The following is a 14515-nucleotide window of genomic DNA, read 5'->3' as shown; positions in this document are numbered from 1 at the left end:
AGCAGCAGGCCACATGTGTGACGAGCAGCAGACCGCATGAATGACGAGCAGCAGGCCTCATGGGTGACAAGCAGCAGGACTCGTGTGACGAGCAGCAGGCCTCGTGTTACGAGCAGCAGACCTCGTGTGACGAGCAGCAGGCCTCATGTGTGACGAGCAGCAGACCGCATGAGTGATGAGCAGCAGGCCTCATGGGTGACAAGCAGCAGGACTCGTGTGATGAGCAGCAGGCCTCGTGTGACGAGCAGCAGACCTCGTGTGACGAGAAGCAGGCCTCATGTGTGACGATCAGCAGACCGCGTGTGACGAGCAGCAGGCCTCATGCGTGACAAGCAGCAGGACTCGTGTGACGAGCAGCAGGCCTCATGCATGACAAGCTGCAGGCCTCAAGTGGCCTTGAGTGTTACAAGCATCAGGCTTTATGTGTGACAAGCAGCAGGCAGTAACAGCCACTCATATTGCAAAGTGGTGGCGCGTGGATAGGGAGAACACAAACAAAAACATTAATAATAATAAAGAAAATACAACTTACCTGTTTTTCGACGGCAGATGCCTTACACCTGTTCATTGCATCCTTGTCAGGCGCCTGCTGCACACTACGCAGACTCCCAGCTCCCCAATCCCAGCACTGCTCACATGCTGGGAATACTATTGGTCTGAGTGACGCGGTTCGGCACTTAGACGTAGACTGGGAGCCTGGGTTGGTTTCTCAACACAGCTAGATAGAGAATGGTTTAGTGCGCATGACGGTTTAGCCGGCCCCAGAGGGCCGGCCAAACTGGCATAAGCACTTGGCAGTGCCCACAACTCCCCCCTGTGCAGCAGCTGTAGCGTCAGGATGGGTGGTCATGCCCCTCCTTCAGCTCGCACCCTGTAGGGCTAAAAATAAAATGATATTAAAAATATTTTATAAGCATTTTATTTTTGTCCTTTGCCTCTGCTGGCTTTCAGCAGGGAGGGATGACATGCCTCCACTATAGCAGAGGAGCTGCCCCTGGCAGAAAGCCTCACGAGCAGCAGGCCTCGACAGATGGAGCAGGGAAGCCTCACAGGCGCTCGAAGAGGGAAAGCTCTCTGTTCAGCACATAGGAAAGGTGAAATCCCTATTTATTTATAACGTTTCTTGTTTCTATTTCAGGAAGCCACTGTGGAGGTCAGACAATCTCAGACGTCGTCAGTTTCAGCAATGTCTTGAGCCTGCAGTTCATATCAAACAGACAGATAGTGGACAGAGGCTTTTCAGCAACATGGAGATTTGTAGACCCTGCGGCCATTCCAGGTATGCGCGGAAACCAGAGGTTTTGTTTACTATTACCTTGAACAGATTGCTAATACATCTATTCGGTGGTGGGGATTGACACATTGTCACCAAACACAACAGGATACTACAAATTCACCAGCAAGTGTCGGTGGGCGTAGCAATTAGTATTAAACATGTCTAAATCTTGAGAGGAGCGACCTACAAGAGGCAGCAAGTCCTTAGCTTGACATCTGCCACTGCCAGGCACTTTCCTCAGAGCTTATTACAGCTCAACTTAGGAATGAACAAACTGGGATGGGTTGCAAGTTGCAAACATCTTTATGGCTGAGGAAAGCAAAACAACTCACCAGATAAATACGGGCGAATATCTGCATCACCCTCTACTGGTGGGCACCCAGAATATCGACCCCAGAATATCAATGGGATGCAATCTCTAGGGCAACATATCGAAGGAAAATATCGACGGTAAATAAGTCTAGGGGGCATATTATCAAGGACCGGTGTTAAAATTATCGCTGTTTTATTGGCAGGAAACTGCCGATAAAACGGCGATAATCGGCTTGATAATACGCCCTTGTTAATTCCCATAGAAGCCCATGTTAACATCAGAACATTGGCTTCTATGTAGGGTGACCAGGCGTCCCCGTTTTGCCAGGACTGTCCCAGTTTTTAACCAGCTGTCCCAACAAATTTCAAGACATGTAGCTCATGTCCCCGTTTTTTGAGGGAGTCGACTGAAAACGGTGGAATATGTTTTTTATGTTTTACATAGCAGGGATAGTTAGCAATTGTTTCAAGAAAGCAATTTAATTATCAGGCAAGCTACTGGGCTTAAAAATTACATTTTATTTATGTTCTTACTGCTCGTTCTGTAATTCTCTGCTGAGGAGCGCTCTTATCGCTTGAAGTAAAATTGTAGTCCTTCTATTTTTGTGAAATGTCCCAGTTTTTGGCTTTAACATTCTGGTCACCCTACTTCTATGGGAATTTACAAGGGCGTATTATCAAGCCCATTATCGGCGTTTTATCGGTAGTTTCCTGCCGATAAAACAGCGATAATTATAACACTGGTCCTTGATAATATGCCTCTAAATTTTCTGTACCTAACTCCACAAATATGTACCTACATGGTACCTACATGGTACATATATCTGCACGGTGCATATATAGCTGTGGAGTTAGGAATAAAAAATCTACATTTCCCTATGTGCACTTACCTTTTAATATTTTGTCCCTTAATACTCTGTCTTCGATATCCTTGGACCATGATATTCTGGGGGTCGATATTCAGCAGTACAATCCCTCCCATTCATTGAGTAGTACTTGGTGAAACCTCACGTTGCTAAGTTCCTGTATCCTATCCCATCAACTACCTACCCTCCCTCCTCCCATCTTCCTCACACCTCCTGAAGTCACACCGCAATGACCCCCTTGCACACACACATACGCACAACAGACCCCACAGTTTATTTTCGGCCAGGGCGCTGTCCCGGCCCTGCGGTACAAAATCAGGTCTATGCCTTGTGCTTAGCTGCGGTCTCGGGCTTTTCAGGGTCCGCTCTCCTGCACCAATATGTCTTTACAGATTTTAAATTGCAATAAATTAGGCATGAAGCAGTTTATGAGGACATTCCACTAGATGGCGCCAGATGCTAGGTTTTCTCTTTCACTGCAGCACATGTTTTTAGAACTTAGAAACAGGCGCTTCTTATCGCACCTGGCCAAAACAGAAAAAGCATCAGTGGGCCTTATTATTAAGTTTTGGCGCCAAGCCCAGCTCTAAACTCAGGCAAGCCTGGACATAATGGTAGCAATTAAATGAAATGACATGAAATGGAGCAACTGCAGCGAGGGTCTGGTCCCAATCTCAGCAGACAGGAAGAAGCTGGTGCCCCTGGGGTATCGTTATAGGGTAACGGAAGTAGCGCATCTTGAAGCCCAGTCAAACTGGACTGTCTTTCCTGGTTTTCTTCAGTCACACCTCATGGCACATTGCTGAATATTATTGGACGGTCTGAAAATAGGATAGCCACTAGGAATTCTAAAGTTTGTACACGCTGGCCCTGATTATAGGTGATGTGGTAAATTACAACCACTGTGCGAACATCTCTTTGAACAGGGATCGGAAATTTAGCTTTTACGAAAAAAACGGCACTCTCGCAATATTCACCGGATACATTTCAGCAGGTCCTTGATTCTGATACACGTGGATATGGGTGCAGAATCAATTCCACATTGTTATTCATTCTACAAATAAACCATTGGGACAGGAGATATTTACTGCACCCGGTGAATTCTGCATCTGGCTGGGGCAAATACATCTCCCTTTTGCAAGCCACCCATAAATATGGCCTTTGGCACCTAAAATGAAGATTGTCTTTATAGCATTCAGAAGCATTAGCTCAATGAAAATACATCACACATTATTCTGCTTGGCATGGCGCAAGAGTTGGTGCCATGAACATGTCAGAGTATTTTTGTTTCTCCCCATCAAAATATGGAAGGTAGGATGCCCAACTTACGTCAGGTCAATTACAGACAGAGGGGCAGATTTACAATAACTGGCGCTTCAATGCATATCAGAAGGTATGCACCAGTTATTGTGCGTCACGGCTCCGCCACCATGGATACGCCGCATTTACAATGCGGCACACCATGGGGAAAAAATGGACAGATGTGTGATGCATCTGCTGCCGTAAATGGAGAAGTGTGGCTCAGGGGTTAGAGGCAGCAGACCCGGAAGCTGAGATCAGTCCTGGACCAGGGTTCAATTCCCCACCTCGGCGGGTCTTGGGCTAAAAATTCCACAGACTCGATAATTCTCGCCCCGGTGCCTCCTCGACTCACGGGTTCACACTCTGCGACTCTGGGCAATAGCTTGCTTAATCTCCACAACGGCCCCTCGCGGCGGGATGCCTGACTTTCACCTTGTGGATACCCTGCTATCTCACAGGGGAATACCAGGAAGGGTTCCCTAAGCAAGCGCCGGGAAACCCACTGCGGGTAGCTGTGCGCTATATAAGCTCAACTACATTTACATTTACATTTACAAAGGCAGCGCATTGCTTGAGTTGTGTCGCAAGCGCGACGCAGCTCTAGCAAGGCTCGGGGGTGTCCTATCCTTAAAATGCTGCGTCAATCCTTATGCCTGCTTCAAGCAGGCGCAGCGTTTTGACGCAGCATGGCCTTAAAAGTGGCTGAGTGAAATCTTGTAGATTTCACTCAGCCACTTTTAGGAGGCATTCCTGCACCAGAACGCCCCCCCTGCGCCGTAACGCATACATGTGGCGCAGGGCTTTACAACGTGACGCATCTGCCAGATGCGTCACATTGTAAATAGCCCGCAGCATGGCGCTGGCTTTGCGCCGCCGCTGCATCACAAAAGTGACGCAACGGCGGTGTAAAAGAGACACAAGGGGCTTTTAAATCTGCCCCAGAGGGCCTAATTTATGAGGTTTGGACGTGGGGCAGCGCTGCAGAAAATGTTGCTGCGCTGCCCTACGTCGAAACAAAAGGGCAGCAATGCGCCTTATCTATGAGATACAGTGCATTCCTGTCCTTTTCCCCTCTGCTGGCGCACAATGGGCTGCCAATGCTCCAACGCAGGCACCCTTGCACCATGGTGCAAGGGAGCCTACGTTGCGGGCTGACTGATTTTGTGCAGGAAAGGACACCTTCCTGCACAAAATCAATCAATTCAGGCGATTCAGGGTTGGATTCTGATGCATTCCCAGGTTTTCAATTCCTCGTAAATCTGGGAATGCTTCAGATTCCATGGGTGTTGCGTGGGAACACCCACAGCAACACCCATGGAACGCCCCTTTCACGCAGTGTTCTGCGTGAAAGGGACACATATTTACAAGAGCATGAAAAGCCACAGAAAGTGGCTTTACCTGGTCTTGTAAATATGCCGGGGCACATTGCACTACGGGAGCATAAAAAAATTTGAAGTTCCGGTGCCGCAAGGGGCCTCATAAATGAGGCCCAAAAATCTCCTGTCCTACAAATCATTTTTTTCAGGTGTTTAATACTAGTTAATGGTATAAAAACGAGACTACAACACCCAAAATGCATTAGGCTATCACACAAATGCCTCGGACTAGCGATTGTGTCCTTAATGACCTGGAGGGATGTGATCACCCAAATAGAAGATGTGGCGTGACTTACCTTTGCCTTTACTTTTTCTCTATGATTTCAGGTATATCAGGCTGTGGAGGTCAATTTAATGCGGACCAAGGGGAGTTCCAGACACCTCAATGGCCCAGTGCCAATTACCCTAATGGCCATGTTTGCACGTGGAGTATAACAGCTGATCCAACCAAAGTCCTTCGGATAGTGTTCACGCACTTTGAGCTGCAAGCGCCAAACATAGCAAATCAATGTGTCGATTATGTGGAAGTGTATGATATGAAGAATGTTACTACCCTGGGTAAGTCAAACACAAGAAGACATAGATTCCAACCACCTTTTTTTGAGAGGGAAATGGTTTGTGGTGTTGTTATTACCTCAGGACTCTTATTCTGAATTACTGTCCATTCATTTCTTATAGTGTAACTCGGTTACACCTCATTGCAGCTTTATCCTGAGGCAAAATTACAGCTCAATTTGGAGTTTTCGAGATCAGAATGAGGTATAACATGCAGAAGCGACGTTATCAACCTCAATTACTGCATATTTTTCATTCAGTTTTTGCCAGGGATTAAATGGCGAAATAAGTACAGGAGAGCAAAATGACTTAACTTCTTGGATTACCGGTACCAGGCGTGTGATTGTTTGCTCACAAATTAGAATAAGGTTATAATAACTGCAAGCAACAAATTGAAAGGTAAAGGAAAAGAGTCGGGGTAATTCATAAAGTTAACATACATTTGTGAGTAAATTTACATGTGTAATTTACTCTTATAATTTTGAATAACTTTGCTACTTTTGGCTACACACAAAATCTGAGTGTAAAGTTACTCAAAAGTATAGACTTACTTGTCTCCACCCCCTCGCTTTTCATCGTGGAGTCAGAATAACCACACATTATGAGTGCATAGTTACTACGTAATTTACAACTGAATTTTACGTCTGACAATGAATAGGAGATTTGCACACTCAGGATAGAGACTGCGTCCTGAATACGAAGATTCCTCAAGGGAGGGAATAGGAGAACGGAACACATGGCGGAGATCTCCGTAAATATAGGTATAGGAGAGGCAGAGGCGGAAAATCCACACACAGGTTTGTGAATAGCATTTTGTAGCTGCTTTTGTAGAAGTAGAAAATGTACTACAAAACGCCGTTTGTGAATAGGTCCCAGTGGCCTCCCCTCAATGGCAATTGCTGCCATATCTCCAAACTTTTCCTGTGAGATTTTAAGTGAACCAAGAAAAAATAATTCTTCAGCGAAAGCGATTCTGTAATTTCACGTTGAGATATTATATCCATGAATATTGTCCGTAAGCATCTGAGCATTACAGATCTGATGATGTAATTCAAAATGATTGCAGGTAAATTCTGCGGATTTCTGCTCCCACCAGTCATCATCACACCTGCAAATGGAGCAGTCATCAGGTTCTTCAGCAGCAGAGACACCCAGTACAAAGGCTTCCGCGGCTACTGGACGACCGATCCCAACATATTCCCAACATTACCGCCAAAGCCTTCCAATCCCTGGGACAACATTACCATTGGTAAGCATAGCACTGGGTGGAGAGAGAAATAAAGTGAGAGAGGGTATTAGAGAGAGACGGATGTATGACATTACAACGCATGCATTTACATCGCATGCCTTTACAACGTAAGTATTACAACGCAGTCCATTACAACGCATAGTGCTTTTGGGCGCTGGATAGTGAATAGTTTAATTTACTATTCCAACTCCAGTCCCCGTGGACACTAGGGAAGGTTATTGGATAGTAAATTAACCTATTCCCTATCCTAGAGCGCCCCCCAGAGCAATGCGTTGTAATAGTTTGCGTTGTAATGGTTGCGTTGTAAAGGCTCTGCGATGTAAAAGTTGTGTTGTAAGTGTTGTTCACCAGAGAGACATGTATGAATATTACACTAATAATTCATAGTATCCAGGCACAGTGCAGCCTATCTCTTTCAATGGGACTTTTTGCCAACCTGATCATTGGCAAGATGCATTTTCCAGTAGACCTTATGTATTCATCCCAGTTGAACCACATACAGTTCTGGGCCCTGCAGGTAAGCGCAGTGGGGCGCGGGTGGGGGATGGAAGTGACAAACGATGGAAGAGTGAAAATAAAATAAATAAAACCACTTACCTTGAGCTCGCCGCATTGCTGATTCGGCGATGTGGCAAGCCCAAGGTAAGTAGTTTTATTGATTATATTTCTGCTATTCCGTTATTTGTCACTTACAGCCCCCCACCCGCGCCCCTCCCCGCCCCACTTCACCACCGTACTTACGTGCACTGGCCGTCACTGGCCACATATCACCGGATGCTGCCAGGTAGGGTTTTCTCTTCACTGTGTTTGTACAGAGACGAAAGACAACCGTTAACATTTTTCTAATCTTTCGTGCATACTAGTCGCTTACGTGCCCTACATAATTACCTATATGCAGGGGTTGCATGGGTAAAAGTGAGATACTTTTTTAATCTCGCCTACCAGACAGGCTTTTGTGGGCTCTATTGAAAACTTCCAGTGGGCATAGAGCCACCCATTACATACCTTTTTGCTTTATTGTCACTCTTGTTTGCTTGCTTCTTATTTGATGGTTTGCCTTGCTTGCCCTGTGTTTGTCCCTCCCCTGGAGCCTAGCATGATTGCCATCCTTTTGATTGGCTGACTTGTTCCTTCCACTGCTTACATTTAGACCTATGTTTTCTATTTTCACTAAGCACTCCATGAGAGTATAGGTGCTTTTGTGCTTTCTGCCTTGTGCTGCTTCCCCTAAATACTTGCCCACTTGTTTCCCTTTCAAACACCCAAACCCGCTCCTCTGTTGCTCCCCTATCCCTTGCAGGCCTTAAAATCTTTTTCGTTTTTGGCGGGCCTTGCAGCTACCATTTCTGCCTGGTCTTTCTACAGTACAAAAAGGTCTGCCCACCTCCTATTGCTTCTCCCTCCTACCGCCGCCAGCTCCTCACCCACTCCTTCCCATCTTTGTGGTCCTTTACAAGATTTTTTAAATGTAATTTATTTGGAGGGCCTATCCACTACCATTTGCTGCCTGGACGCTGTTCACTACCAAAAGTGAAAAGCCATTTTGCAAAAAGATTTGTCATTTATTTTTAGTTAGCGGTGTCCATCATCTTTGATCGGAAAATTAAAAAAAATATTACACCCAAGTAATTGAGTAGGTAAACATATGCATGGTTGGTAAAGTATGAGTGTGCATACAGCGGTAACGTAATTGTGATAGAGCGCGCGAGGCCACCCGGCCAATAGTTTTCGCCGTTTCCGGCTTCAGGGCCCATATACTTTTCAAATCACCATATACATCGATCAGGTGACTTCACGAGCTCTATCAAGTTGGTGTGTGTGTGTTCCCTGCTACCAAATTTCGGTGCACCCGACTTACCATCCACCGATGCGGGTGCCTAATAACCACAATGAATCAGGGAGCTAGCTGTAAAGGAAAGGCAACAAAATACAAACCCAACCAATAACATTCAAATACTGTTTAAATGACCACGGACAACTGGAAGTTTTAAAATGTTTATCTAAAGTTCAATATTTTCTTGCATGAGGTACAGTAAAATAAGGCAATCAATAACCAAGATAACGTAAATCACATAGGCAGAAAGAAATAATGACAGAGTAATCATCAAAGTACTAATAAAATGTTTAACAAGAAATTACTATGTAAAGTCAGTATTATCTAGACAGTGATAGACTAAGTGTGTGTGACTATAGAAGAGCTTATAATGAATAACACGCTTCACTTAAGGTGAAGGGGCCTTTGAACAACCTAGGCAACGAAGTTCTAGACCATATCAGAAAATGACACACTGCTATGCAAAATATAATTTCTAACAATTGAGAAGACATAGGAATAACTTTGCAAAATTATAAATGACTGTTCAATAGTTGCGGAAAGGCATGGAAATATAACATATGCAATGTTGATCTTTATTTAAGCAAAAGTTAGAAATTCAGAAGGTGCAAGAATTTTCAAGAGGTTCAGAGTAATATTTACCTAGAAAAAGGTGTGGAAACCAAACCCTGGCCACGGGTCAGTTAAGGACAAGAAACCCTCAAGGAAGGATACCCCTCAAAGGACAGCAGGTGCAGAATGGACACCCAGGACAGGACAGGATACCCTCGGAATAGGAATCAGGACAGGACCCTCAGGACAGGACAGCAAACCCTCAGGTCAGGACCCTCTTCAGGACAGGACCGGAACCCACAGTTCGGAAGCAACGCCTGCGCTCCACCCGCTCTGCAGTTATCGATCAAAACCCCGATTGGGTCAGCGAACTCCCAGCTAAGTGCCTTGCCAGCACTTTAAGGTTCAGTAAAACCTTAGTCTATGGTCAAATTCGGACAGAGTGCTCCGCAGCTCTCTGTATCTTCAGTCACCTATTGAGTACGATGGGTCAGTGACAGGTCAGCTAAACCAGACAAGTCGGACGGTTCACTAGGTGAACCCAGGGTAGATATACAGTTTGGGGACAGTGTACCACCCCCCAATGTTGCAAAGTGTCAGAATCCCTCAATTTCGATTGGTCCTAAGGTAGGGTTTGGGTAACACACCAATCACAATACACGATTTGAAGCCTTCATTAACATATTTGGGTACCGCCTAGCAGGTTTGGGGTTCCCATGAGCTAACAGTAGCGCAACATTACAATGTATCATATAAGGAGCCACATTCGCTGTTCTCGCAGGGCAGAGGTGACTTTCTCAGGAGCATCTCGCCCATCACTGCCAGCTGGCTATGTTCCATCAGCCAAGGTCCCTCGTGCTGCCGAATGTCGCACAGGCGCAGAAGGGACCTCCAATATGGCTCTCCTCTCACTCAGACCCCCATTTCCCGCGGTACATGAAAAGTAAGCGAAAACAAATTAATACATAATAATGTCATTATGAAAACACATCACAGGGTTTGTACTTTTAACTCATCATCAAGAAATAAACTTATGCAATTAAATGTTAGCTACATTTAGACGAGACACAAGAGCAGTGGCACGAGCAGTACCACATGATAAGCACAGCTATGAATTACGCATGCGCATAACTTTCCCTCCACTTCTGCAGACGCGTCAGGACACGTGAGTGTGGCTGACGCATGCGCAGTAACTAAAATACAAGCGACGGCCATTTTAAAAGGACATGGATTAATTTCATTAGAAATACACATAGGCAAGCGTCTTAAACTTTACTCAAACTTAATATAAACGTTAGTAGAACATACACGGGTTACCTTATTACGCATAAATGAGGTTCTTGATTTCGGCAAGCCGCAAAATATGCGAAGCTTTGCTTCATCAATCCCCTCTTTGATGATATTTACTATCATCACAAATTATAATGGAACCAGATGCCAACTTTCTTTCACACTTTATAAAGTTCTATTTCTTCCAGCAACCGTTCTAACTTTTCTCTTTCAGTTTTAGCAGGGTGAGAAGTCTTCACCTTTTTGTATATCTGATCATTCACTTCCTCTAATTCCATCTCATCCACACTTCGTTTCACTCCTCTTGCATTTATCTCGTGCTTTTTGGTGCGCTTGCGGTATTTACAGCATAAGAAAATGGAAAGTATAATAAGACCTATAATACCAATTGGCATCAGAATTTTGAATAACAAGCTTTTACCTATGCTAGCAAGCCAATGACCTACATTTGAGAGACCATCTACCAGTCTCTTCCAGGCACTATCAACCTCGAGTGGTTTGAGTTCCTTTGCCAAATTAGTAATGTTTTTCACATATCTTTTGATCTGCACACTTTTGTCCGGAATATAAGTGCAACAATGTTGCGCCTTCAACATCCGGCAGACTCCGCCCTCTTTCGCTAATAAGGTGTCAAGAGCAAGTCGATTTTGTAAAACCATTGATCTGATCGCAACCATTTCGGTATTGACCAGCAGAAATCCATGAGCTGTTTCAGTAGACAGCACATCTACTATAGTAGACAATTTGCAAATTCTGTGAGTGTTCAGAACCACTCCCACTCCAGGTATCAGTGCACTGAAAATACTACCCATAATTTCACCTATACTTTCTCTTTTACTACGCACTAAGCCATTAGTATCTTCATTGCTTCCAGCTTTTCCATTCACATGGTATATTTTCGGGAAAACAATGCCAAAGTAGCAGCTTCCATACCAGTGATCCGGCAATTTGAAATAAGCCTTGTCCCCACAAATATAATAAATTCCAGGAAACACAGGCTCTGACCCATTTTTGAAACCCCAACCTCCAATTACCTTGTAATTATGTTCGCATTCACTGGAACCAATGAAAACATTATTATAATAGCTAGTCTTCTCGCGGTGAAGACATAGCTTGCCTTTCTTTTCAAAATCCAGCAACAGAGCAGGACCCGCTCCACCAGATGAGGTGCCTTCCATGTTTTCTGCCCACTTTGGCTTTTTCTGACTTTCGTCATTAGCCTTCTTCTGAATTTTAATTCTCCTTTTCTCTGCCATGTTCAGGAACATCTTTTCCTGCTCACGCAAAGAACAAGTCCAGTTATCTCTGTGTGCGTCTGCTATGTCAATGTTCCCTATAGTCAGAAAGTAGTCTCCCATATATCTTATGGTGTCAGTTTTGGTATGTACAGGATTCAAGTTCCCACGTATAGGAAGTTCAGAAAAGATCACGTCATTGTTAGAGTAATAATACTGCAACGGTCCCCTTTTGTAAAATAAACTAGCTAAAATGCTACAGGAAATTCCATATGTTAATGGCAGATGATGGTATGTCACGCCTTCAGCCACAGAAGTAGGTAGCTTCATGCAGACATAGCAATCTTCAATTTCCATAGTCTCTACATAGTGTATTAACAAGTTTGCGAAAACATTCAAATGTGTCCTGTTCTTCATGCCATGATAATGTAGTCCTTTCTCATCTGATGCTTCTAAGTCTCGTTTAGTTTGTCTCAATGCTCTCTCATGTCTTTCTACACTCTGTGTTGTCAGCTCCTCATTGTCAGTATTTACAACTTCAGTAGGGACAATGTTAGTATCTTTACTTACAGCAAAGGGAATGAAAATTGTTAATCCTATCCAGATAACTATCAGCACTACTATACTACATATACACACCTTGCAACACGTCTTAAAACGGCTGCAACTAGGACTACCATTCACTGTTGAATCAGACATTTTAGCTCAGTAGGAGTGTTCTCACCCCTCTTTTTTACTTTTTACACAACTAGCTTACTTTGTGCAAATTCACGGTGGCTCGTCTTCCTCTTCAGCTGAGTACTCTGGGACAGGTTCTCCGTCGCTCACGTCAGTTATATCAAGATCTTCAAGTTCTTCCAAAACCAGTGTCCATTCAGGAGATTTGTACTTTTTGTTTTGTCTTTTTATTCGCTCACTTCTTCTTTTGGAAGATTCTTCTTCTTGCTCTGCTATTCGAGCACTTCTTCTTGCTTCTGCACGTTTTTCTTCCACTGTCTTTATCCTTAGTCTCAGTCTTTTTACAAACCTAGGCTCAAGGTTGTTTCTTTTCTTTAGTCTCTTAGTCGGTACTTGGACTTCACTTTCTTTTCTTATTCTCTTATTCTCTTTATCTTGTGGTAATTCTTCTCCACTTTCTTCTTCTACTTCCCTTATCTGACTAGTTCCAGGGCTAGCATCAAATTCTTCTGCCTGGTTGCTAATCTGGCCTTGTTCAGGAATATTTTGTTTTTGGCTTTCAATTGTCTCTGTTTCTGTTTCTGTTTCCTGAACCCGTTTTTCTAACCCTATCTGATCCTGTTCAAGCACTTCGATCTCTTGATTTTCTTCTGCTCGAACTATTACTCTATGTCTAGTCTGTCCCTTATCCACATCAGGAGTTAGTGGAGGAGTATCGAACACTTGCTCTGTATCCTGCACTTGTTCAGTATCAGGTACTTGTTCAGTCTCAGGTACTTGTTCAGTATCAGGTACTTGTTCAGTCTTGTTCACTTGATCTGTATCAATCACGTGCTCTGTCCCTGTCTGACCTTCTCCTTCCTCAGTTTTGATTTTAATCTCAAGTGGCTGAGGTTCTTCGCCTGTGCCTTGCTTTTCCTGACTAGTCCACTCTCTACCTTCACTAAGTCGTTCTCTTGTTCTGATAGGATCTTCGGTCAGATCAATCATCGGTATCCATTCTTCTGGCCATATGCTTGGCAGCTCGTCCTCAGCTACTCCTGGCTCAGTTTCCTGGACCTCTTCAGCAGGCTGGTTTCTTGGCAGTTCGCAGTCAACTACTCCTGGGCCAACGTCTGCTGTTCCTGTAACTTGACTGGTGCTGGGCTGCTCGTTGTCAGTTGCTACTGGTCTGGCTCCTTCAGGGTCCTCTGCTGGTTGCCCTGGTTCTTCAAATCCTTTGTCTGGCAATACCTTCTGGGTGTGTCCGGCGTGGATCCACTGGGGAACACCTGCGACCTTTACTGCAGTGGTTGTCACCAGGATTACTTGGCGTTTCTTTCCCCACCTTGGTGCCAGACAGCTTGATCGAGTGTGCTTCTTTATTTTGACCCAGTCTCCTGGAACCAAGTTGTGGAGAGGAGTCGTTGGATTAAGGATGCCGTCGTCTCCAATCTGGCGAGAGATAGAACGCACTTGGTCACCCAATCTTCTGCAGTATTCAAGCACCAAATCATCAGTAATGCTCAACAATTTGCTTCCTGGCACCCATGCTTGTCTCATCACTCTTCCCATAATGATTTCATGGGGACTTAGGCCTGTCTTGCGGTCTGGAACACTTCTCAGTCCCATCAGGACCAGGGGCAGGGCCTTCACCCAGTTCATGCCAGTAGCATCTGTCAGCTTTGCTAGTCTGTTTTTGATAGTTCCATTTACTTGTTCCACTATTCCAGAAGCCTCTGGGTGGTATGCACAATGGAGTTTCTGCCTTATTCCAAAGGCCTTACAGAGTTCAGCCAGTATGTCATTCTGGAAATGTCCACCCTTATCTGATTCAATAATGCATGGTATTCCGAACCTAGGTATCAGTTCTTTTAGTAAACACTTCGCTACTGTCAGTGCGTCACTTTTGGGAGTAGGGTAAGCTTCTACCCATTTCGAAAATACGCACACAATGACAAGGACATATCGCTTTCCTTCACAATGGGGCATGGTGATGAAATCAATCTGT

At 44.6% G+C, this 14515-nt stretch overlaps 1 protein-coding gene across 1 annotated transcript in view; it reads left to right on the top strand.

Moving 5' to 3' along the window:
- The window catches only part of LOC144818575 (ovochymase-2-like), a 482736-nt gene that overhangs the window by 381053 nt on the left and 87168 nt on the right, over nucleotides 1-14515 (top strand). The window contains exons 18-20 of the mRNA XM_078676114.1: nucleotides 1139-1279; nucleotides 5460-5690; nucleotides 6754-6936. Coding sequence (XP_078532240.1) covers nucleotides 1139-1279; nucleotides 5460-5690; nucleotides 6754-6936 — 555 coding nt within the window. The remainder of the gene's footprint in view (nucleotides 1-1138; nucleotides 1280-5459; nucleotides 5691-6753; nucleotides 6937-14515) is intronic.

The sequence above is a fragment of the Lissotriton helveticus genome, chromosome 2_1 (assembly GCF_964261635.1).
Source record: "Lissotriton helveticus chromosome 2_1, aLisHel1.1, whole genome shotgun sequence".
Lineage (NCBI taxonomy): Eukaryota > Metazoa > Chordata > Amphibia > Caudata > Salamandridae > Lissotriton > Lissotriton helveticus.
Note: the sequence above shows the minus strand (reverse complement) of the source record. Positions and strands in the feature narration are given on the sequence as shown.